This window comes from Dysidea avara, chromosome 4 (genome assembly GCF_963678975.1).
Source record: "Dysidea avara chromosome 4, odDysAvar1.4, whole genome shotgun sequence".
Lineage (NCBI taxonomy): Eukaryota > Metazoa > Porifera > Demospongiae > Dictyoceratida > Dysideidae > Dysidea > Dysidea avara.
This window is the reverse complement of record NC_089275.1, coordinates 27,579,900-27,606,954: the sequence shown is the minus strand read 5'-3', so window position 1 is coordinate 27,606,954 and position 27,055 is coordinate 27,579,900. Positions and strand designations below refer to the sequence as shown.

General features: G+C 38.0%; 1 protein-coding gene across 3 annotated transcripts in view; it reads right to left on the bottom strand.

Moving 5' to 3' along the window:
* Window positions 1-21,225, bottom strand: part of LOC136254600 (uncharacterized) — a 153,945-nt gene extending 132,720 nt beyond the window's left edge. For 2 of the 3 annotated variants that reach the window (XM_066047346.1, XM_066047348.1), the window contains exons 1-2: window positions 20,338-20,409; window positions 20,159-20,270 (exon numbers count right to left, since the gene is read on the bottom strand). In XM_066047346.1, coding sequence (XP_065903418.1) covers window positions 20,159-20,225 — 67 coding nt within the window. In that variant the 5' untranslated portion in view covers window positions 20,226-20,270; window positions 20,338-20,409. Of the gene's footprint in view, window positions 1-20,158; window positions 20,271-20,337; window positions 20,410-21,127 lie in introns of those variants that run through there. The other variant, XM_066047347.1, reaches the window with a different exon arrangement.
* Window positions 21,226-27,055: the final 5,830 nt, after the last annotated feature.

Sequence of the window (27,055 nt, the reverse complement as noted above, 5' to 3'; positions counted from 1 at the left end):
AAAATGTAATGAACTAGCTATTTAAATTATGTAAGTAATTTGAACTGTATACAGAGACTCAGGGACACCCACAGGGGGGAGAGGGGAGCAACTGGGGAGTTTTTCCCAGGGCCCCAAGAATACCTGCTAAAATGATCAATGTACTCTAATAGAGCAGTCAAGATTTAGATACTCTAATAGAGCAGTCACAATCTAGATACTCTAATAGGGCAGTCACAGTATTCTTCAGAGAAGCAGTGTAGCAAGCCATGTATGTAGTTATAAAAAGGAGACATAGTTGGTGAGGGGTAGCTATTGTCATTGTCAACATGTAGCTAATGACCATTTCTTTTTTGGTCTTAGCTAGGCTGAAGTTGTGATTCGGAGTTGGATCCCCCTTGCCCCTGGGGCCCCACTTTAACTCTTTGCCCTGGGCCCCTTAATTTCTCTGTGAGACTGAAAGTTCTAATAGGGTGACTGTACTATTAGAGTATCTCAATTGCACACATTTGCTACACATAGTTGGATTTTGAATTATAACTCAGTGGGTTTTACTCCAATTGATCTATACTACTGCAAGGACTTTCTATAATGATTTTTTCATATACATGGTGATTTTCAGCCCACTCTTTTATGCAATTTGTCTGGTAGGCATGAATAACAAACAGTTTTTTATTCTCGGAACTCGATTGCATAATTGTGACACTGGTTGGATTTTGTGTCATATCTTCATGGTCTTTCATTTCAAATCACAAAAAGGCACTCCTATGATGGTTACTCCATGTACATATAAATTGTGACTGGGCTTGGAAAACAGAGCGTGTGAGCACAAACTACACTCCATCAGACTAAAGGCCATATCTCAGTACTGGAACAGAACCTTTGCATTCTGTAACTTTCCAACTAAATGTTTACTATGGGCTAAAAATTTCATTGCCATAGCACAATTGTATACAAAGTTATGAGTTAAAGACATTTGGAAAAGTGGGCAAAAATAATGTGCCCACATTCCCTGCTTTTGCAGGCCCAGTCACAATTTTCAACTCATTTCTTCAAGGAGTTTACCCTGTGGGCATGACAGGAGTTCAGTCTTACTTTATGTGAATAATTGGTCATAACTCCGTGAATATTCCTGGATTCCCACCAAACTGGTACTGAGATTTGCTTTAATGAGCCCTTTAAGTGTGCTAAATTTCAGCTTGATTGGAGTATGCATTTGAGTTTTATGGTGGATTTTGCAAAGTGTGCGAAATGAAGAAGAAAAAACAAAGAAATTCAATGAGACTTTGGCTATTCGCATCTCAGAAATGGCTAGGGAGATATTTTGAAATTTGGAATGCAGATTCCTTACCTGTTGGGCACTTGGATAAGGTATTGTGGAGCTACATGTATGAAAATCACGTTCTTTCTTGCTGTCAATATACTCACGGTGTGGCACACCAACTTCTTGGGCTGCGTGGCACTCTGCCGTGTGTTACAAGGTACACTGTAAGAGTGGCTACCATAATTGACTTGAGACCACACCTGAGACAAGCCCTGAGACAAGCCTATCTGTGCTGGCTGTTTAGAAGCCATTCTTTAAGCATAAGTTACTCATCAGTGTTGGGAAAAACTAGTTACATATTACATATTACTTGCAACTGAACTATTTAGTTACAGTTACATATTACTCATAAAATAAAGTAACTATAATAATATTACATATTATATTACTTAAGCTGTTACGTGTGAAAGTACCACTTTATCACGTGACATGATTGTGTTGTTGGACAATGTGCAAATCTTGGTTTTAAGTAAGACGCTGGTGAATAAGTTTCATTCACTAGGCTTCGTTACTTCGTTGTGGCTAGACATTACTAAGAGGATAACTAACGAGATTATTTATTTTTTATTTATTTATTAATGCTTTACAGCACAAGTGCTGAAGGTCTGTAGGACACCTGGTCCTACAGCCTGCTCAAAGACTTTAGCTACTTATTAGTAACATCAGTAATAATATTAGACTCGTTACAGTAACTATATTACTCAGGTAACGCATTACATTTGTAAGTAAAGTAACTTGAGTTATATTACCTGTTTTTATAGCGTACTTCGTTATAGTACTTAGTTGCCACAAAAGTAATAATATTACGTAACACGTTACTCCCAACACTGTTACTCATAATATTTATGCGTTTTGCCTACTTTTAATAAATGGCCGATCTATTGGCCAATGCAACTTTAAGGTACCTACTGGTCGCATAAAAGAGCTTCTATGGAATTGATTTTGACAAGAGGTTTTGTAGGAAAGGAATCATAAGGACTTCTGTCAAGTCTTAACAGTGTTGTAGCTAATGTACAAAGTTGCAGTATCAAACCAGCTAAAAACTGAAGACAGCCTAGTATTAACCTCAGGATTAGCTACAGCTACATGCAGTCATAAAGTTTTCTAATGAATTAAAATGATAATTGCAATTGCAATTAATTGTGTGCATAGCCAATTTTTAGATTTATTTTCTATGGTAACATTAATGACAGGTTGACAGACTTGTTACTGGGTAATTCAGGTCAATCCAGTGTCCATGTATGCCATTTGTGAGTATTATTGTCATGCAAGAAAAATAAGCTCGTTTTGTGGATGATGCCTGGCAAACTATGGGGAAAATGCAATGAAGTTTGATGGATTCATACATTATAATCGTTTTATTCAATGGCACTGTGTCAGATAAAAGCACCTCAAAAGTGTTGAAGCAATATTATACGACAAGTGTAGCAATTATGCAGGTAGCTAATGAAATACGTATTTGCTATATACATGGTTTCACTGCATAAATTTCAACAAAACAACAGTTTCAATGTATATATACGTATGGAGATAACTACACTTAATGCAATAAAAGTGTTAAAATGGAATTTCCTGGTATTAAGATCGGAATTTCCTGGTGTCATGTTTACATGCAATTGTATGAACCAGTCAACAGTCAACATTAGCCAACACACTGGTCATCAGTCAACAGTAGTAAATATAATTATACAAGTACACAGAAAAATTTGGAATTTCAACTAGAGTAGGGAACATACACATCGATAAAAAGTACTGAAACAAGCTGGAGTACTGCACGATATTAATCCACAATAAAACAATAAGAAGTGTTATATCCCTACTGTGCATTTCCATTATGGTATCTTGAGCACAGTAGGGATATAACACTTCTTATAGTTTTACTGTGAATTAATATCATGCACTACTCCGGCTTGTTTCAGTACTTCTTATTGATGTGTTATGGTCCCTACTCTAGTTGAAAATTCCAAATTTTTCTGTATACTTGTTTGTTAATTTTTTTTGTAAATAATAATTATGACTGGTGAACCCATGCATACCGCATCTGAAATGGTGCCGTGTGCCCCAATTATCATCAGAAAAGTGAAGTATCCATTATGCTTCATTGTCAACTATATATGTTCAACCTGTTACACAGTATTATGAATCAAGAACTGTTCAAAAAGTACTTCTGCAATCCACGCATACCAAAAAAAAGAAATGGTGCCACGCGCCCCAGTTATATCAATTTTCGTCTGAAAAGTGAAGTATCCATTACACTTAGTTGCTGGCTATGTTCAACCCGTTACACAGCTGTATGAATCACGAACTGTTTGAAAAGCACCTCTGATATCAAAATAGCCACTATGATAATACGGACGATTTCCGTTATGAAGGGAAGCCATCATGTGCTATCACCAAATCAACACTTTTCACTGTCAGCAAAGATGAATGGTACACAAAGGAGGACACTGGTAAGTCCATGAAGAATGCATTGTACGTACTGTGGTATGCCAAAAGGCACCTGTCAGGCTGAAGCGACATCAAGCAGTGAAAAAATCAAGCCTGTAGCCTTAGCTGTTATTGAGTTACACTTGTCTGAAGGAACCAGTCAGTTACTTACTTACTTACTTACTCAGTGAGTAGAAAGTTCCATTAAATAAATGATTTTTTAAATTCCGTAGCAACTTGTTGAAAGCCTTTCGGGTCGATCTGAAAGATTGTTTGGGCTTAGGTTCACCTAACCAATACTGCCTGATTGTCGTTAGGAGAAACTGAGGCTGTTTTTTGGAGACATTATTTCATGGGCCACGCCTACTCCTTTGTGGTCCCTACTATGCACTACTATCGTAGTGTATGATGTGCAATATGCTAATACTGCTGATACAGTAACTGTGTAGCAGCTGTGCTGTCTGAGAAGCAATAGTCAATTAATGAGTTATTACATCAAGACACACGGTAGTGTGTCGTGCGGCCCAAGAAGCCGGCGCGCCACACCGTGAGTATATTGACAGGAAGAACGAAAACGTCATTTTCACACCTTTGTATCTCGGTGATCACTTATCTGATTGGAACCAAATTTGCTATACAGTTGCCCGCCAGCCAAGGGAGTCTACATTCCAAATTTGAAGGAAATCGCTCCAGCCATTTCCGAGATACGAGCTGCCAAAGTTTCGTTTTTTTTTCTTCGTTTTTTTTTCTTCTTCTTCGTTTTTTCGCACACTTGCAAAAATTGCCATAACAAGCAAACGCGTACTCCGATCGCCTTGAAATTTGGCACACAGAAAGGGAGTCCAAAGGCGAATCCTAGCATCAACTTTGGTACAAATCCGATGAATGGTTCAGGAGTTATGACCGATTATTCGCGTAAAACAAGATCGATTTGTTGTCACGCCTACAGGGTAAACCGCTTCATGGAATGAGTTGAAAATTGCTATGGAGATGGAGTAACCATCGTAGGAGTGCCTTTTGGTGGTTTGAAAGGAATCGAGATAAAGACCACGGAGATATGACACAAAACCCAACCTGTGTCACAATTACGCGATCGATTTTTATGAATAAAAAAGTATTAGTTTTCACGCCTACTAGGCAAACCGCTTAGAGCAATGAGCTGAAAATCGGTGTATAGCTGGAATAATCTTCATAGAAAGTCCTTGCAGTAGTACAGAACAATCGGATTACAAACCACTGAGTTATGATTCGAAAGCCAACTCCGTGTAGCAAATGCGAGATCGAGATACTCTAATAGAACAGTCACCCTAATAGAGCATTCGGCTAATTTATTTACTCCATTATAGAATTTTATTACATCACAAGTTATTCTGTAGGGAGTTCAGCTGCAAACAGTTAATCTTATAGACAGTTCAGCAAGAAGACAGTCACCATATGGAGAGTTAAGCAAATATACCACTATAGAGATTCAGAACATTACAAGTCACACTGAAGAAAGTTCAGCTATAAACAAGTCATGCACTGTGTAGAGAATTCAGCTACAGTTAAGTCACTCTCTAGAGAATTCAGTTACACAGAATTCTGCTACACACAAGTCACTGTGGAGAGAGTTCAGCTACAAACAAATTACCCTTTAGAGTGATCAGCTACAAACAAAACACTTTGCAGGATGTTCAACTGCAACAAATCAATTACCTTTAGAGCGATCAGCAATGAACAAATCAACACAAATGTACCTGTAGAGAGATCAGCTAGAAACAAATCACCCTGAAGAGAGTTCAGCTACAAAAAATCACCCTGTAGAGACATCAGCTAGAAACTAGACACAATGTAAGGAGTTCAGCTACAAGCAATCACCCTGTAGAGAGTTCAGCTAAAACAAATCAACCTGCAGAGAGATCAGCTACAAACAAATCACCTTATAGAGAGTTCAGCTACAAACAGATTACCTGTAGAGAGATTGGCTACAAACAAATCAACCTGCAGAGAGATCAGATACACACAAATCAACTTGTAGAGAGATCAGCTACAAACAAATCACCCTGTAGAGAGATCAGCTAGAAACTACACACAATGTAAGGAGTTCAGTACAAATAAATCACCCTGTAGAGAGTTCAGCTAAAACAAATCAACCTGCAGCGAGAACAGCTACAAATAAATCAGCTTATAGAGAGTTCAGCTACAAACAGATTACCTGTAGAGAGATCGGCTACAAACAAATCAACCTGCAGAGAGATCAGCTATATACACACAAATCAACTTGTAGAGAGATCAGCTACAAACAAATCACCCTGTAGAGAGATCAGCTAGAAACTACACACAATGTAAGGAGTTCAGCTACAAACAAATCACCCTGTAGAGAGATCAGCTACAAACTAGACACAAAGTAAGGAGTTCAGCTACAAACAAATCACCCTGTAGAGAGATCAGCTACAAACTAGACACAAAGTAAGGAGTTCAGCTACAAGCAAATTACCCTGTAGAGAGTTCATCTACAAACAAATCAACCTGTAGAGCAATCAGCTAGAAACAAATCACCCTGAAGAGAGGTCAGCTACAAAAAATCACCCTGTAGAGAGATCAGCTAGAAACAAATCACCCTGAAGAGAGGTCAGCTACAAAAAAATCACCCTGTAGAGAGATCAGCTACAAACAAATTGCCCTGTAGAGAGATCGGCTACAAACAAATCAGCCTGCAGAGAGATCAGCTACACACAAATCAACTTGTAGAGAGTTCAGCTACAAACAAATTACCCTGTAGAGAGATCGGCTACAAACAAATCAGCCTGTAGAGAGTTCAGCTAAAACAAATCAACCTGCAGAGAGATCAACTACAAACAAATCACCTTATAGAGAATTCAGCTACAAACAAATCTCCCTGTAGAGAGATCAGCTAGAAGAAGTTACCTTGTAGAGAGTTCAGCTTCAAACAAATCACCCTGTAGAAAGATCAGCTAGAAGAGGTCACCTTGTAGAGAGTTCAGTTACAAAAAAACCACCATGTAGAGAGCTCAGCTACAAACTAGTGACATTGTAGAGACATCAGCTAGAAGAAGTTACCTTGTAGAGAGTTCAGCTACAAAGAAACCATTCTTTAAAGAGCTCAGCTGCAAACAAACCACCTGTACAGAATTCAGCTACAAATAAATCACCCTGTAGAAAGATGAGCTAGAAAAAGTTACCTTGTAGAGAGTTCAGTTACAAAGAAACCACCATGTAGAGAATTCAGCTACAAACTAGTGACCCTGTAAAGACATCAGCTAGAAGAAGTTACCTTGAGAGAGTTCAACTACAAAGAAATCATCATGTAGAGAGTTCAGCTACAAACAAACCTACCTGTAGAGAGATCAGCTAGAAGAAGTTACCTTGTAGAGAGTTCAGCTTCAAACAAATCACCCTGTAGAAAGATCAGCTAGAAGAGGTCACCTTGTAGAGTGTTCAGTTACAAAAAAACCACCATGTAGAGAGCTCAGCTACAAACTAGTGACTTTGTAGAGACATCAGCTAGAAGAAGTTACCTTGTAGAGAGTTCAGCTACAAAGAAACCATTCTTTAAAGAGCTCAGCTGCAAACAAACCACCTGTACAGAATTCAGCTACAAATAAATCACCCTGTAGAAAGATGAGCTAGAAAAAGTTACCTTGTAGAGAGTTCTGTTACAAAGAAACCACCATGTAGAGAATTCAGCTACAAACTAGTGACCCTGTAAAGACATCAGCTAGAAGAAGTTACCTTGAGAGAGTTCAGCTACAAAGAAACCATCATTTAGAGAGTTCATCTTCAAACAAATCACCTGTAGAGACTTCAGCTACAAACAAATCTCCCTGTAGAGAGATCAGCTAGAAGAAGTTACCTTGTAGAGAGTTCAGCAACAAAGAAACCACCATGTAGAGAGTTCAGCTGCAAAGAAATCACCCTGTATAAAATTCTGCCACGAACAAATAGCCCTGTAGAAAGATCAGTTAGAAGAAGTTACCTTGTAGAGAGTTCAGCTACAAAGAAACCATTCTGTAAAGAGTTCAGCTGCAAACAAATCACCTGTACAGAATTCAGCTACAAACAAATCACCCTGCAGAGAGATCAGCTAGAAGAAGTTAACTTGTAGAGAGTTCAGCTACAAAGAAACCATCATTTAGAAAGTTCAGTTACAAACAAATCTCCCTGTAGAGAGATCAGCTAGAAGAAGTTACCTTGTAGAGAGTGAAGCTACAAACAAATCACCCTATTGAAAGATCAGTTAGAAGAAGTCACCTTGTAGAAAGTTCTGTTACAAAGAAACCACCATGCATGTAGAGAGTTCAGCTACAAACTAGCTACCTTGTAGAGACATCAGCTAGAAAAGTTACCTTGTAGAGAGTTCAGCTACAAAGAAACCATTCTGTAAAGAGCTCAGCTGCAAACAAATCACCTGTACAGAATTCAGCTACAAACAAATCATCCTGTAGAGAGATCAGCTAGAAGAAGTTACCTTGTAGATAGTTCAGCTACAAACAAATCACCCTGTAGAGAGATCAGTTAGAAGAAATTACCTTGTAGAGTGTTCAGCTACAAAGAAACCATCATGTAGAGAGTTCAGCTGCAAAGAAATCACCCTGTAGAAAATTCTGCCAGAAACAAATTGCCCTGTAGAAAGATCAGTTAGAAGAAGTTACCTTTTAGAGAGTTCAGCTACAAAGAAACCACCTGTACAGAATTCAGCTACAAACAAATCACCTATACAGAATTCAGCTACAAACAAATCACCTGTAGAGAGTTCAGCTACAAACAAATCTCCCTGTAGAGAGATCAGCTAGAAGAAGTTACTTTGTAGATAGTTCAGCTACAAACAAATCACCCTGTAGAAAGATCAGTTAGAAGAAGTTACTTTGTAGAGAGTTCATCTACAAAGAAACCATTCTGTAAAGAGCTCAGCTGCAAACAAATCACCTGTAAAGAATTCAGCTACAAACAAATCACCCTGTAGAGAGATCAGCTAGAAGAAGTTACCTTGTAGATAGTTCAGCTACAAAAAATCTCCCTGTAGAGAGATCAGCTAGAAGAAATTACCTTGTAGAGAGTTCAGCTACAAAGAAACTATCATGTAGAGAGTTCAGCTGCAAAGAAATCGCCACTGTCCAAATTTCAAGGCAATAGCTCTTTCCAATCTGAAGTTATCAATTATCAAAGTTGGCAAATTGGATGTGTGTGGAAGACCCCTTTTCGCAAATCCGATCACATATGTATTATATATATAATTTGTACATTTACTGATAAAATATTTAAAGTACATCTACTTCATCTTTTCGTCTTCCTGTAGTAAAGAAAAAAACATAAGTTAAAAAAGTCCCAAAGCTGGCCATAGGCCGGCTTTGGGGTATACAAATACAAAAAGAAATGAAATCTAATCCAAAACAGCCAAGCTGTAAAAAAAAGTGTGCGGCCTCAGAAAGGCTATGGTGAAAAAAGATGTGAAATCCAAGGTGGCCGCCAAGAAATGGCTGTGATGGTAGGTTAATGGTAAAAATTTTAATAACGACAATTCAGGTGAATTTTTGTGCCGCTTCACAAAATTTACCTGAATTGTCATTATTAAAATTTTTACCATTAACCTACCATCACAGCCATTTCTTGGCCGCCACCTTGGATTTCACATCTTTTTTCACCATAGCCTTTCTGAGGGCCGCACACTTTTTTTACAGCTTGGCTGTTTTGGATTAGATTAATGTATCAGTAAATATTAACCTCAGGGGCGGATCCAGAGTTTGGAAAGAGGGGGGGCACCTTTCTGAAAAACAGTTGAAGACCAAAAAACTTGCTGAAAACCAGTTGAAGACCAAAAAAAAAAAAAAAAAAGGTCACAACAATAATAGCTAGTTATCCTTACCAACTATATCACGTCTGTTATGTAAAATAAAATCCTATTTATAGCTTCATAGGTAAGCTACACTGCCTCACGAACATTGTGACTGCTTTATTAGAGTAATTGACTGCTCTATTAGAGTATCTCGATCTTGTATGCAATTTCTTGAAGGGGGGGGGGGGGCATTTGCCCCAAATGCCCCATCCTGGATCCGCCACTGACCCTGTAAGCACTTGTATTTAAACTTGATACTAGATCTGTAGCTGCTTTCATGCATATATATAATAATTGATGACATTATAGTTAGATGTGCTATACAGTAAGAATTGTAACTATTTCTCACCACCCATCTCCCTATGCCTTAAACATTTTTCTCAATAGCTAGCTAGCTGGCTATGACTATCACTGAATTCAACACACTGTGGCTAGAATACTGTCACCCTGAGAAATAAAACAAATTATACTCTGTAGCTATCATGGGTGAGTTACTGCAGTATCAAGACACACGGTAGTGTGTCATGCGGCCCAAGAAGCCGGCGCGCCACACCGTGAGTATATTGACAGGAAGAACGAAAACGTCATTTTCATACCTTTGTATCTCGGTGATCACTTATCTGATAGGAACCAAATTTGCTACACAGTTGCCCGCCAGCCAAGGGAGTCTACATTCCAAATTTGAAGGAAATCGCTCCAGCCATTTTCGAGATACGAGCTGCCAAAGTTTGGTTTTTTTTTCTTCGTTTTTTTTTTCTTCTTCTTCGTCTTTTCGCACACTTGCAAAAATTGCTATAACAAGCAAACGCGTACTCCGATCGCCTTGAAATTTGGCACACAGAAAGGGAGTCCAAAGGCGAATCCTAGCATCAACTTTGGTACAAATCCGATGAATGGTTCAGGAGTTATGACCGATTATTCGCGTAAAACAAGATCGATTTGTTGTCACGCCTACAGGGTAAACCGCTTCATGGAATGAGTTAAAAATTGCTATGTAGATGGAGTAACCATCGTAGGAGTGCCTTTTGGTGGTTTGAAAGGAATCGAGATAAAGACCACGGAGATATGACACAAAACCCAACCTGTGTCACAATTACGCGATCGATTTTTATGAATAAAAAAGTATTAGTTTTCACGCCTACTAGGCAAACCGCTTAGAGCAATGAGCTGAAAATCGGTGTATAGCTGGAATAATCTTCATAGAAAGTCCTTGCAGTAGTACAGAACAATCGGATTACAAACCACTGAGTTATGATTCGAAAGCCAACTCCGTGTAGCAAATGCGAGATCGAGATACTCTAATAGAACAGTCACCCTAATAGAGCATTCGGCTAATTTATTTACTCCATTATAGAATTTTATTGCATCACAAGTTATTCTGTAGGGAGTTCAGCTGCAAACAGTTAATCTTATAGACAGTTCAGCAAGAAGACAGTCACCATGTGGAGAGTTAAGCAAATATACCACTATAGAGATTCAGAACATTACAAGTCACACTGAAGAAAGTTCAGCTATAAACAAGTCATGCACTGTGTAGAGAAATCAGCTACAATTAAGTCACTCTCTAGAGAATTCAGTTACACAGAATTCTGCTACCACAAGTCACTGTGGAGAGAGTTCAGCTACAAACAAATTACCCTTTAGAGTGATCAGCTACAAACAAAACACTTTGCAGGGTGTTCAACTGCAACAAATCAATTACCTTTAGATTACCTTTAGAGCGATCAGCAATGAACAAATCAACACAAATCTACCCGTAGAGAGATCAGCTAGAAACAAATCACCCTGAAGAGAGTTCAGCTACAAAAAATCACCCTGTAGAGACATCAGCTAGAAACTAGACACAATGTAAGGAGTTCAGCTACAAGCAATCACCCTGTAGAGAGTTCAGCTAAAACAAATCAACCTGCAGAGAGATCAGCTACAAACAAATCACCTTATAGAGAGTTCAGCTACAAGCAAATCACCCTTTAGTGAGTTCAGCTACAAACAAATCACCCTGTAGAGAGATCAGCTACAAACTAGACACAAAGTAAGGAGTTCAGCTACAAGCAAATTACCCTGTAGAGAGTTCATCTACAAACAAATCAACCTGTAGAGCAATCAGCTAGAAACAAATCACCCTGAAGAGAGGTCAGCTACAAAAAATCACCCTGTAGAGAGATCAGCTAGAAACAAATCACCCTGAAGAGAGGTCAGCTACAAAAAAATCACCCTGTAGAGAAATTAGCTACAAACAAATTGCCCTGTAGAGAGATCAGCTACAAACAAATCAACCTGCAGAGAGATCAGCTACACACAAATCAACTTGTAGAGAGTTCAGCTACAAACAAATTACCCTGTAGAGAGATCGGCTACAAACAAATCAGCCTGTAGAGAGTTCAGCTAAAACAAATCAACCTGCAGAGAGATCAACTACAAACAAATCACCTTATAGAGAGTTCAGCTACAAACAAATCTCCCTGTAGAGAGATCAGCTAGAAGAAGTTACCTTGTAGAGAGTTCAGCTTCAAACAAATCACCCTGTAGAAAGATCAGCTAGAAGAGGTCACCTTGTAGAGAGTTCAGTTACAAAAAAAACCACCATGTAGAGAGCTCAACTACAAACTAGTGACTTTGTAGAGACATCAGCTAGAAGAAGTTACCTTGTAGAGAGTTCAGCTACAAAGAAACCATTCTTTAAAGAGCTCAGCTGCAAACAAACCACCTGTACAGAATTCAGCTACAAATAAATCACCCTGTAGAAAGATGAGCTAGAAAAAGTTACCTTGTAGAGAGTTCAGTTACAAAGAAACCACCATGTAGAGAATTCAGCTACAAACTAGTGACCCTGTAAAGACATCAGCTAGAAGAAGTTACCTTGAGAGAGTTCAGCTACAAAGAAACCATTATTTAAAGAGCTCAGCTGCAAACAAATCACCTATACAGAATTCAGCTACAAACAAATCACCATGTAGAGAGATCAGCTAGAAGAAGTTAACTTGTAGAGAGTTCAGCTACAAAGAAACCATCATTTAGAGAGTTCAGCTTCAAACAAATCACCTGTAGAGAGTTCAGCTACAAAAAAATCTCCCTGTAGAGAAATCAGCTAGAAGAAGTTACCTTGTAGATCGTTCAGCTACAAACAAATCACCCTGTAGAGAGATCAGCTAGAAGAAGTTACCTTGTAGAGAGTCCAGCAACAAAGAAACCACCATGTAGAGAGTTCAGCTGCAAAGAAATCACCCTGTATAAAATTCTGCCACAAACAAATTGCCCTGTAGAAAGATCAGTTAGAAGAAGTTACCTTGTAGATAGTTCAGCTACAAACAAATCACCATGTAGAGAGATCAGCTAGAAGAAGTTAACTTGTAGAGAGTTCAGCTACAAAGAAACCACCATTTAGAGAGTTCAGCTTCAAACAAATCACCTGTAGAGAGTTCAGCTACAAACAAATCTCCCTGTAGAGAGATCAGCTAGAAGAAGTTACCTTGTAGATCGTTCAGCTACGAACAAGTCACCCTGTAGAGAGATCAGCTAGAAGAAGTTACCTTGTAGAGAGTTCAGCTACAAAGAAAACACCATGTAGAGAGTTCAGCTGCAAAGAAATCACCCTGTAGAAAATTCTGCCAGAAACAAATTGCCCCGTAGAAAGATCAGTTAGAAGAAGTTACCTTGTAGAGAGTTCAGCTACAAAGAAACCATTCTGTAAAGAGCTCAGCTGCAAACAAATCACCTGTACAGAATTCAGCTACAAACAAATCACCCTGCAGAGAGATCAGCTAGAAGAAGTTAACTTGTAGAGAGTTCAGCTACAAAGAAACCATCATTTAGAAAGTTCAGTTACAAACAAATCTCCCTGTAGAGAGATCAGCTAGAAGAAGTTACCTTGTAGAGAGTGAAGCTACAAAAAAATCACCCTATTGAAAGATCAGCTAGAAGAAGTCACCTTGTAGAAAGTTCTGTTACAAAGAAACCACCATGTAGAGAGTTCAGCTACAAACTAGCTACCTTGTAGAGACATCAGCTAGAAAAGTTACCTTGTAGAGAGTTCAGCTACAAAGAAACCATTCTGTAAAGAGCTCAGCTGCAAACAAATCACCTGTACAGTATTCAGCTACGAACAAATCATCCTGTAGAGAGATCAGCTAGAAGAAGTTACCTTGTAAATAGTTCAGCTACCAACAAATCACCCTGTAGAGAGATCAGTTAGAAGAAATTACCTTGTAGAGTGTTCAGCTACAAAGAAACCATCATGTAGAGAGTTCAGCTGCAAAGAAATCACCCTGTAGAAAATTCTGCCAGAAACAAATTGCCCTGTAGAAAGATCAGTTAGAAGAAGTTACCTTTTAGAGAGTTCAGCTACAAAGAAACCACCTGTACAGAATTCAGCTACAAACAAATCACCTGTACAGAATTCAGCTACATACAAATCACCTGTAGAGAGTTCAGCTACAAACAAATCTCCCTGTAGAGAGATCAGCTAGAAGAAGTTACTTTGTAGATAGTTCAGCTACAAACAAATCACCCTGTAGAAAGATAAGTTAGAAGAAGTTACTTTGTAGAGAGTTCAGCTACAAAGAAACCATTCTGTAAAGAGCTCAGCTGCAAACAAATCACCTGTAAAGAATTCAGCTACAAACAAATCACCCTGTAGAGAGATCAGCTAGAAGAAGTTACCTTGTAGATAGTTCCGCTACAAAAAATCTCCCTGTAGAGAGATCAGCTAGAAGAAATTACCTTGTAGAGAGTTCAGCTACAAAGAAACTATCATGTAGAGAGTTCAGCTGCAAAGAAATCGCCACTGTCCAAATTTCAAGGCAATAGCTCTTTCCAATCTGAAGTTATCAATTATCAAAGTTGGCAAATTGGATGTGTGTGGAAGACCCCTTTTCGCAAATCCGATCACATATGTATTATATATATAATTTGTACATTTACTGATAAAATATTTAAAGTACATCTACTTCATCTTTTCGTCTTCCTGTAGTAAAGAAAAAAAACATAGGTTAAAAAAGTCCCAAAGCTGGCTATAGGCCGGCTTTGGGGTATACAAATACAAAAAGAAATGAAATCTAATCCAAAACAGCCAAGCTGTGAAAAAAGTGTGCGGCCCTCAGAAAGGCTATGGTGAAAAAAGATGTGAAATCCAAGGTGGCGGCCAAGAAATGGCTGTGATGGTAGGTTAATGTTAAAAATTTTAATAACGACAATTCAGGTGAATTTTTGTTCCGCTTCACAAAATTTACCTGAATTGTCATTATTAAAATTTTTACCATTAACCTACCATCACAGCCATTTCTTGGCCGCCACCTTGGATTTCACATCTTTTTTCACCATAGCCTTTCTGAGGGCCGCACACTTTTTTTACAGCTTGGCTGTTTTGGATTAGATAAATATATCAGCCTTGTTTACCCTCTCTGGTTTTACCTATTTGTATTCTGTTCAGGCTAGAACCAGATGATTATTCCATGTCCCTCAAGGCTCACTGAGCTAACGTGACTGAAATCTCTATCGATCTTTGTGCTTGAAAGCTACATACAGTATGAAATTGGCTAAGGCCAGTAAGGGTAGCTAGCTACAGTATAACTAATGTCCTTTTCAAATACGTAGGTTGCTATAGTGGACCCCTAAACTGTGGTTGATGCAAGGGGATTGCATTGGTTTCAGCTGAAATCCCCTCTGAAAATACGGCATTCACCTGAAATCAGTTAACAGAGCAGGCACAGGTGGGTGAAACTATCTAGTTTGTGGACCAGCAGCCAAGTGTGTAAATTACACTAGTTAATATTTTGATGCCATCCTGGCACCACCCCTATCAGGGGTCAGAAAGCAGCCTCTAAATAGCTATTGTTTCAGAGATATATCAACTGGTTATTGCTACTTCAAAAGACTTCACTTACATTTTGTATATAGAGGCTTTAATAATAATAAAAATAATGGTAAGATTTACTATGTTGGTTTCAGCCTTTCAAACCTGGCATATGCCCACTTTGGCCGGCTGTGCATACATGCCTGGTTTCCTGAGATTGGTTGAGCCAAAACTGTGTCTCTGCATGTCTGTCGTTATTGTTATTGTCATTGTGTCCTACACCCACATGAGTAAACTGGCTTTGAGCAGCAGAAAATAAGCTTTCATTCAAAGACAATGCATAAAGGCTGTTTACATACTGTGAAACAGTGAATGTAATGATTTTGTTATCAAATATTACTAGCGGTATAGCAAGACTGAAATTACCAGCAATTACCATGTGGAACCCCTGGATCTGCCCCTGGTAACTATTCTGAAAAAAAAAAAAAAAAAACAGTGCAATTAAATTAAGAGTTTGCTGGATCTATAAGTGTGAAATCACAATATACTACTACATTAATTTTATGTTGTGTCCCATGCATTGTATATCATGTAGATTCATAACTGCCACTTCTAGAGATTGGTATTAAATAATGAACTTTCTTTCAACATGTGATCACTTACAATGTTTAGTTCAGCCAAATTTATTACCAAATAAGGCTAAAATATTAAAATTTCCTGGTGGGGCACATTCAGTTAGTTTGCTTTGCCCTCTGAATGTCAGCTTTTAGAATTTCCACTGAAATTAAATAACACTATGCAGTGATGGATACAGGGGGAAACCCCTCTGAAAATAAGGCATGCACCTGAAATCAGTTTACGGAGCAGGCACAGGTGGGTGAATCTACCTTGTAGACCAGCTGACAAGTGCGTAAATCACTGTATGTTTGTTATAATAATTATCTAATCCAAAACAGCCAAGCTGTAAAAAAAGTGTGCGGCCCTCAAAAAGGCTATGGTGAAAAAAGATGTGAAATCCAAGGAATTTTAATAATGACAATTCAGGTGAATTTTGTGCCAATTGACCGGCACAAAATTCACCTGAATTGTTGTTATTAAAATTATCACCATTAACCTACCATCACAGCCATTTCTTGGCCGCCACCTTGGATTTCACATCTTTTTTTACCATAGCCTTTTTGAGGGCCGCACACTTTTTTTTTACAGCTTGGCTGTTTTGGATTAGATTTCACTTCTTTTTGTATTTCTATACCCCAAAGCCGGCCTATGGCCTGCTTTGAGACTTTTTTAACCTATCTTTTTTTCTTTACCACAGGAAGAAGAAAAGATGAAGCAGATGTATCTTAAATATTTCTGATTTTATCAGTAAATGTACAAATTAAATATATAATACATATATTTATTACAGAACTGTCCATGGTGGTTTCTTTGTAACTGAACACTCTTCAAGGTAACTTCTTCTAGCTGATCTCTCTACAGGGTGATTTGTTTGTAGCTAAACTATCAACAAGGTAACTTCTTCTAGCTGTTCTCTCTACAGGGTGATTTATTTGTAGCTGAATTCTGTACAGGTGATTTTTTTGCTGTTGAGCTCTTTACAGAATGGTTTCTTTGTAGCTGAACTCTCTAAGGTTTAGGCAACAGGGGCAGATCTGGGATATTCTTTTGTGGGCAATAGTGGAAGTCACTCAACAAGTGTGCAAAAAATGCTCTGATAGGGGCTCTGGGAACATGCCATCCACACAGGAAGGTTTTGAAAAATCAGCCTTCTGAGATTGAATTTGGTACACTTTTGGTTGAAATAACACTATATGAATTACTGTATGGCAGTGGGGGATCTAGAAATTTTCAGCAGGAGTTTCAGCTTTAGGTAACTTAATGCCCCTATTTGATGATTATTAGTTTCTCATCCACCGCCCACATCCTTCTTACGCTACCGCATGGTAAGCCATTATTTACTCTGTGCATGCTCAGAAAAACACATGATACCAAACCGTCATCAATGACATTTTTAATTAAAGCTACAGTGTGCCAGGAGTACTGTTGTGTTGCTTCCTTGGCAAATTACTGCAGTGGATTCTGTTTTTGACTGCTTTCTGAAATCCTGCTAGCTCAATATATCACGATTGCAACTAAAAACCGATGTTAATTTGTGGGAGGAAAGATGAAGAATTTGGACAAGGTCCATTCATCAGTGTATTAATATTACAATGGCCTAATGGTAATTCCCTCCCACCCGCATCATAATAAATAGAAAGACTAGTCACTGGATGAGAAACTAATAATCGGCCTAATGGAAGTCACTCAACAAGTGTGCAAACCAACTAGGGGGTGTTGGGCACCCCACAGGAAATTTTTGAAAACTAGCCTTCTGAGATTGAATTTGGTAACACTTTTAATTGAATGAACAGCATTTGAATCACTGTGGCATGGTGTTGTAATAGTAATTCTAAAAGCTGACATTCAGAGGGCAAAGGAAACCAACTGAATGCATCCCACAAGAATATTTTGACATTTTACATAATTAGCCTTGCTTGGTAACAATTTTGGCTGAACTTGTGGAATAAACGTAAGTGTTGAAAGAAAGCTCATTATTCAGTACCAGTCTCTAGAAAGGACAGTTATGAATCTGCATGGTAATTATGTAATGCATAGGACACAACCTAAAATTAATTAATGTATAGTAGTAATATTTGATAGCAAAATATTCATTCTCCAGCTTCACTATTAAATCTTACCATTATTAAAGCCTTTAGTAATCAGTCAATATATTTAATGCTGTGTTTTTTTATAATTACTTTTAGAGGCGCTTATTGCATATGAAGAGGCCACCTTGATAGGAGTGCTACAAGGATGGCAACAAAAGATTAACTAGGCCGTTAGCTATAGCTATACACATCAAGACACACGGTAGTGTGTCGTGCGGCCCCGTGCGGCCCAAGAAGCCGGCGCGTAACACCCGTGAGTATATTGACAGGAAGAAAGAAAACGCAATTTTCGCACCTCCGTAGCTCTGTGTTGCCTTGATGAAACAAGACGATTTTTGCTGTGGACACTTCCTCCAACTTCAGCACTCCACATTCCAAATTTGAGCGAAATCGCTTCAAGCGTTCCCGAGATATGCGACTTCAAAAATTGGCTTAGTTTCTTGGTTTTTTTCTTCTTATTTTTCTTCCTCTTTTCGTACACTTACAAAAGCTGCTATAAAACGCGAACGCCATATCCGATCGCCTTGAAATTTTGCACACAGAAGGGGGTATAAAGGCGCATCTCTGTACCAACTTTGGCTAGGATACAATAAACAGGCAAAGAGTTATGATCGATTATTCACGAAAAATAACACCAATATGTTGTCACGCCTACAGGGTAAACCGCGTATGGGAAGAAGCTGAAAATCGGTGGGTGAATAGGTTAACTATCGAACCTCAAACCTTTTTGTGGTTTGAAAGAAATCGAGCTAAGGCCAATGAAACTTTATTACCAGTTTCTCGCTCAGATTTTTGAAAATTTGATGCGGGCGGGCGGTTAGTATTCATTATTCATTATTTTTTAAGTTATTAATTAAGGTTGTTTTGTAGTTAAGGTAGCTAGTTTTGTAGTTAAAGTACTTAGTTTGGTACATACTCTATAATCGTAACTAGTTTGTTTAGTTTTCCTGTTATTTTCTAAAAGCACAACACACATCTCAAACATGAAGATTTCTGCCAAAATAAGTGAGTCTACATTGATTACTCCTGCATTAAATAGCTAAAATACGTTACTAATCCGTATAACAAGTGATTTTTCCATTAGAGTATAGCTCATTGCTCCATTAGAGTAAAAGTGACTGCTCTATTAGAGTATTTCAATCTGAAATACCAATAATGAAATTCCATGCGGGTGTATCAAAAGCATGCGGGCGATGACGCGAAACTGGTAATCAAATTTCATTGGCCTAAAAACCAGGAAGATACAACGAAAAAACCAACAGTGTGTAACAATTACGCAATCGAGATTAGCTAATAAAAAACGACTGCTTACCACGCCTACCAGATAAACCGCTTGGGGTAATGCTTTGAAAATCGCTGTACAGATGGAGTTATCATCTTAGAAAGGCTCTTCAATGGTGTAGAAGAATCAGACTTAAAGCCACGGAGTTATAACACGAAATCCAACTTGGTGTAGCAAGTGCGAGATCGAGATACTCTAATAGAGCAGTCATCCTAATAGAGCAGTCATCCTAATAGAGCAGTCACCCGAAGAGAATTCAAGAGATCAGCTAGAAACAAGTAACCTGTATAGAGATCAGCTACAAACAAATCACCCTGTAGAGTGATCAGCCACAAACAATTCACCCTGTAGAGAGATCAGCTAGAAGAAGTTACCTTGTAGGGAATCCATGCAACTATAGAAAGAGATAATTCAGCTAGAAGAAATCACCTTGTAGAGTTCAGCTGCAAAGAAACCACAATGTAGAGAGTTCAGCTACAAACAAATCGCCCTGTAGAGAGATCAGCTAGAAGAAGCTACCTAGTAGAGAGTTCAGCTACAAAGAAACCATCATGTAGAGAGTTCAGCTGTAAACAAATCACCTGTAGAGAGTTCAGCTACAAACAAATCTCCCTGTAGAGAGATCAGTTAGAAGAAGTTACCTTGGATCAACCCCCTTTGAAAATTCTAGATCGCAACTGCTCAATCAACAGTAGCTATTACCACCCAGCTGGTACCTTGCATCCTCTGTTAGATATCGTTGATCACGTAACTCGTCATACGTACGTACAGATAGCTAATAGCAACTGGCTACACTTAATACAAAAAAACTCACCGAAGTCTACAGATGACTGAAGGATGATTCCAGCTTTCATTCGTCTCGACTCGTCCTCTCTAGCCATGGCCGTATCAGAGGACAGTAGCCAGAGTGCTAATCGCACGCGAAACTAGAAAATAAGACATCTAATAATGCCCCTTTATATTTTTAGACTTCGCTAGCTAGCTAAAGCTTACCGCCTTGAAGCGAGAAAGATTCAGCTCAAATATTTATCACTTGCTCGGTTGAGTAGCTAGCTTTATTCTACGTAGCTACACCATATAACAACGCTTTAACAATTTTTTTTCATGGCTGCAACGATCATGCAGTTGTCTGAAATCTCGTACAGCCACTTTGAAATCTTGTTGAAATCTGAAACCTTTTCTCATGTTGAAATCTGAAACTTTAATATTTGCCGTATATTTCCTGTATGCTTCCGTATTAAGCATCATGTGTGCTTCGTCCAACATTCTCACCAGTGGGTCCGCGACTCTTGTAGCTAACCTTGTAGCAACGAAAATTTAACATCAAGAAAAAATTTAAAACCTCAATAAAAGTTTCCGGATACTAAGCATCCGTGGCCATAATATTACGGATACTAAAGATTCATTAGCTCTGAAATATTGAAATCTAGCCATGGTCAAGATTTTAAAACTCTTTCAAACCAAACGACGAACAATCCAAAAAATTTATGTATGTCGGCAAAATTATTCCCCGATGGTTAACCAACAATGGACCTTATCCGCATTGACGTCAAAGCACAAAATGGCGGCCGATAGTCTGGGCATTTTTGTATATAGGGTATTAGGAGAGATGGCGGTTCGCTATGTTAACGTTTACATGCTGCAGAAAGGGGCAAGGTGAGGCATACATACTTAATTAATTACAAGACAAATGCGCGTGGTTTTGCGTCGATAGCAAACTTAAGTGTGGTTTCATCTAGGGGGACTATTTCGCATCGCCACATCACACTAACTAGCCTTTTACCTTTATTATCCAATAGTTTCATGTCGTGAAGTCCGCAAACAAAGCTCATTTTAGTGATTACGTACGAAGTGCCCAAACTAAACACGGCCATTTTGTCAATTATGACGTCATTTCGGATAAGCTTCATACAGGCAATTATGCACTCATAAAGTGACTTCTATTTATGCAGACAACCTGGTATATAGTCTCACATAGTCAGACCCTATTTCTCCGTACGGCAATAAGCACCTGCTCTTTTATACATTAGCCATCGGGTAAATAATTTTGCAGACATTCACATTTTTTCTGATTACTGAACAGTCAAAACCATGATGCAATCCCCACAAAATGAAAAATTTTATTTGCAGCGGAAATTTAAAAGGGGCTGTTGCTATTGTTCTGGCAGTCATGTGAATAAAAGTAAAACTTCGACAAAAAAGGTCTTCAAATTAAAACACACATACAAAATCCTTAATGGGGAGTTGAACCCAGGACCTCCAGTGTATGTTCCCAGAGTTGTAGCCACTGTGCTATGTGGCTCCCAGCAACCCACCTCCCTCAGTTTCTACTGTATATGTCTCTGAGTGCAGTAACTTCTATATATTGAAGACAGCAAAGTGAAGAAGAAACCAAAGCTGAACCCAATCCTAATCCCTAATACTAATACTACTTATTGCAAGCCCTAAAGTTGAATACTCGCGGTAACCTACTAGACGAATGCCCTAAAGTCGAATACTTGATGCAATTACTAGATGCATGCCCATGCTCGGAGCAACTACTAGACATGTGCCCTAAAGTTGAATATATACTCAGGGCATAATATGCAACTAGTGTGCTTGATAGCGAGAGAATTTAGTGGAACTGCCAAAATAATAGCCCTGACAAAATATTTCTGGCTGCCAGAACAATAGCAACTTTGAATTAAAAATGGCATATGATCTTTGTCTTTGTTTATCAGCTATTATGTGTGCATGTAGAACATACTCTGGAAGTTTGTGTAAACAGTAGCTAGCTAGCTATGGCTTAAAATTAATTCTGATGTCAGATTACTGTAACTATGCACTGTATGTAACAGTTAGAAACAAAAAGCTAATGTTAACTGTCAAAATACTGAATATAAGAAACTCATAACTGTCATCAATTTTATAAAGCTGGTGCACAGTTGCTAGCTATGTACGTACTACAAAATATTTTATGTTACCACTGATCACCAATGTTCTTACAGCAGAGCCACACTTCACATTTCAAAATATCCAACAATCTGAAAATGAGATTTCAAAATAGTTCCAGACCCCTTTTTTTGAGCACGGGATGAGAATATTAAATCAAGATTAGCTGTAGGCTTCCTACATGTACAAGCTTGAGCCTTCCTGCTGATCCCTACTGTGGGAAAGGGTCTACATTATGATAATGATTATGACAATGTTAAAGATTATGGTGATGATGGATTGTCAGGAAACTCCAGTAAGACACTGTGAACACAACCAAAGTCCTATAGTCTATATTCCTTGGTATTAAAAGTAATCATATAATTATGGATGATTATGTTATTTTGTTTTGTGTGTGTGTGTGTGCATGTTGCATGCATGTGGTAGTGCGTGTGATTTATAATCGTAATATGTGAATCTTGTAAGTGTCACCATAATTCAGGCTGTTTTATGTTCTCTGTATGGTAAATTATGTGCATGCATTTAACACTGCAGAAACTAAGTAACCAATTTACTGTAAAGACTTTAGCAACAGATACTTTTAAATCAGTATGACATGAGTATGACCACATTGCTGTTTAGCAAATTACAGAAAGTTGAAATGAGATCACATAATACTTATGTAGCTATAGTATATCTGACTCACCTATGTAACTTCATATGCCATTCATCATGTTAATGTTTGCGACTTTGCTTAAAAGATATGAATTATAGCATTTGCAAAGTGTTGTCTAAACATACGAGTGATGTCATCATCCGAATATTATTAATACAGTACATATAGTGAAGTTTGTGTCAGCATAAGGTCATATTCTGAATCTACATAATACACCTCCACTGTTGGATAATTTAGAAGTGTGCTTGTTGATAGTTTATACTTATTGTATGACTCCTGCAGTGACTTATATGTATATCTCATACTTTAGAAGTGTGATGTAGCTAGGTACATACTGTAGTGACCATACCTTAAATATGAACTCCACACTTCTGAAGCTGTACTAATCATGATGTGAAAAAGAATAAACAACTATATTTGTTACAAATTTTATAAGTATACTGCTGTGCCATATGCAAGCCATTCATATAAGCTGTTTACAGGCAGAAAGTGTCAAATCAATGAGGCTTCTTAATTAAGCTCATGTTTCACATTACATGGTTTCATGAATTTGGTATGTACAGCTATATCAAACTGATTCCTAATTTAATGAGATGTAATTTCAGTGGCCAGGAAGTCTGGTATTTACTACTGTCTGTATCTCAGAAATGTCCGTAACTAAGAATAACATGCTATATTATGCTAAAGTGACTAACATAAACATGAGTAATGTTATTATTACTATCAGTTAGTGATTTGCAGTTTAGTGGGCAGAGGAGGAAGTCACTAGAGCACAATCATGGTCACTCCCCTGGGCTGTAAAAATCCACCATCACCTTGCAACCAAGTGGCAATTATTATTAGTAGAATAAATAAGCCACCAAACAAGTAAACAGCAACCTTTAGGCTCCCTCCTTGTGCTTTCATCTAAACCAAACTTTATCCCATCCAAAAACAGCTTTACAGTGACAGAATATTAAAATACAACTGTAATTTTAGTGGCATGCAACTGCAGTCAACTAACACTCATTTTAACTAACTCTAACAGACTGCACATTTTTGAGGACTTCTAATAGAACATGCATAGAATATTCTAGAACAATCTAGTATTTCTATTGGCAGACCTATGAAATTAAAAACGTTTAATTATAAGCAAATTTAAACTAGAAATTTCATTTATAAAGCAGAAATTAAGGGTGACACCAAAATTAAGTGAGGTGCAGGCGATCAGAAAATATAGCAGTGATTCAGTGGTTAAGAATGCATGTGTTACACTGTAGGTATGAAGGTCCCTGGTTCGAACTCTGGTAAGTTTTTTCAACATGTTTTGTACAACTTTTTTTACCCCATGGTGGCTGATCTCAATCCAGCGATTTTACACTTGTTTGGTTTTTGCTTTATAACTTTGTCGCTGTAGTTAACTCTATTGCTATTCAAACTATCAAAAGGCACTGCTACGATGATCAGCCTATTTATTATTATTATTATTATTACTAGGCCTGGGGCACATACAACCAAGTACAACCACCAATGGAGCAATCTACAAATGGGGCATGTACAACAGTTAATGACCAGCACATTGAATAGTGATAGTCACAGGTTTATATAGCAATAAAATAATTACTTTGCAAAAAAAAATCTTGCAGGCTACATAAGTACAAGTATGAGGAAAATTAGGAATTTTAAACTACACTGTAGAGTAGGGACAATGTACATTATATGTGTATATGCAAGTAGTCAGCAAATTTTTTCCAATTAGTTAAAAGTATAACGCACCACATATTGCTAAACTGTACTCACTTAGAAGTTTATCAAGTTATCTAGCTTAACGCAAGGTTCACTCACTAATTTTGTTTACACGGTATTACATGTATAGCTATATTATGTGGTTTGCTTGACACATCATGTGAAGAAACACAAAGAAAGTCATGAAGGAAAGAATGCTACCAGTCTGGATATGATGAAGCAAACAAGAGAAGTGTGCTTGACTTTATCCAACCAATACTGTCATGTCGTGAAGAAAAATTGAGGCAAGTTTTTGGGTGATGTTTTTATCACCAGCCACGCCCACACTGTCATCATCCTTACTATGCAGTACTATTGTACTGTATGATAAATGTGCCCTTGGATTGGTGCTACTGATGCAAGTTTTCATACTCAGTGGAGGATTTTAATGGTGTTACATAATATGGTGACTGTTTTATTAGAGTATTTGACAAAACTACAAACTCTTTTGTACAGAATTAGTGTGTGCACGCGTGTGTGTGGGGGGGGGACGGAGACTGTTGTTTGAGTGATTTCCACAGTCTCAGTCTGCACATGGAGCTAAGGTCCGTTGGAGAGACAAGGTGAGGCAGGAGCCATAGGACCTGATTCAAGAGATTCAGTACTGCCTTACCAAAGACAGAAACCTGTAGAGAGATGTGTGCCAGGAAATTGAAGAAGGTGTATATAGAACACTACTATTTCTGCACAGGAACTTGTCACCATGAATTTCAAAGTAGACAGGGCATCGCCAGACAAGAATTAAATGACATGTCCACAAGGGAGGAAGAGATAGCCATGGTTTGGTCCACTACCAATAGTTTGAGGCACCATCCAGTGGATGGCTTCACTTTAATGGTCAATGATGTGTGTGTGTGTGTGTGTGTGTGTGTGTGTGTGTGTGTGTGTGTGTGTGTGTGTGTGTGTGTGTGTGTGTGTGTGTGTGTGTGTGTGTGTGTGTGTGTGTGTGTGTGTGTGTGTGTGTGTGTGTGTGTGTGTGTGTGTGTGTGTGTGTGTGTGTGTGTGTGTGTGTGTGTGTGTGTGTGTGTGTGTGTGAAAGGGAACTGGCATGTGCCCTATACCCCCTCCCACCATTGTCAGTAGCATTGTACACTTTTGCTATTGATACATACACTGTATATATGTGGAAATTTGATGTTTAATAACAGACAAAATATTATAGTATTGTCAATACAGCATGTACATATTATGTGCTTTGATTTCAGGTTCGGTGACACTAAACCAACTAAGGGCAGCCATACAAAGTTAATTTGACAGCATGTTTGTGGTTATGCACAACAAATGCAGAAACTCAGACCATACTGAAGAATCTCAGTGGATCAACTTATGTATATTGTTTCAAAAGGTTCAGATAAAGCATAATAGAATCAGAATTTTAAAAGGAGACTACTGCAATTCATGGAATGTATGCAAGTGGCCAAAATGAATAATGAATTTAGATGAAACTTTATTATGTGGCAATAGGTTATCTCCAAAACATCAGGGTAAAAACCAGTTACTGATGAGGAAGTTCAAACATTGTAATTGAGTGGACATCAGAGATACCCTTTCCACAGCAGTGTAAAAATGACAATCACAAAGTTCACACACAATGTACTTATTCCTAATAGAACAATCTCCAATATGTTGTCAGTACAATTTATTGTTTCACACTATCAGAGAGTAGCTGGGAAAGAAATAACATTTATTTTACTTAAATTATAGTACAGTTGCCATTACAGTGTTTCCACCGGTAGGCTTGTGTCTATTATGCTCCAAAATTTGCCTATTATGCTTTTTGGCATTCCCCAATTTTCTGCCTATTATGCTTGTTTTTATGCTTTTCAGAAATGTATTATGCTTTTATTTTGTTGTTTTTTTCTAAATAAGAGAACTCTTCATATGAGACCATGAACGTAAAGTGTCACATCAACTTCAGCATACAAAAATTAGCAATAGCTTGAAATTGGGATGCGCTCCAGAGTTCGTAGGCATTTCACAGCAAGGGATCTGGTGGCAAATCTATAGCTCCTTAGAAGCTATAGACATTTTATTGTTTAATATCTTTGCAGTTTTGTATGCAAATAATTATTGATAAAAATAATATTATGATAGATCTTCTGAGTTTTAGCAATTGGTAATCAAAGGACAGCAACTACTCAGTATATTATGCAACTTGCATTTGCATCACTATACCAAGAACATAATTTATTAGCCTCCAGGTGTAAACACTTAATGGTTATCATTCTGTCTGTTGCATGCGATGACTGTTCTATTAGAGTGTTTGATTAGAGAATCTCAATCGTTTTGAAATATTTTCTTGGTTTGATATTAGCCTCAGCCTCACTGCAGACCTGCAGATACTTCACTATTTTCAATGTC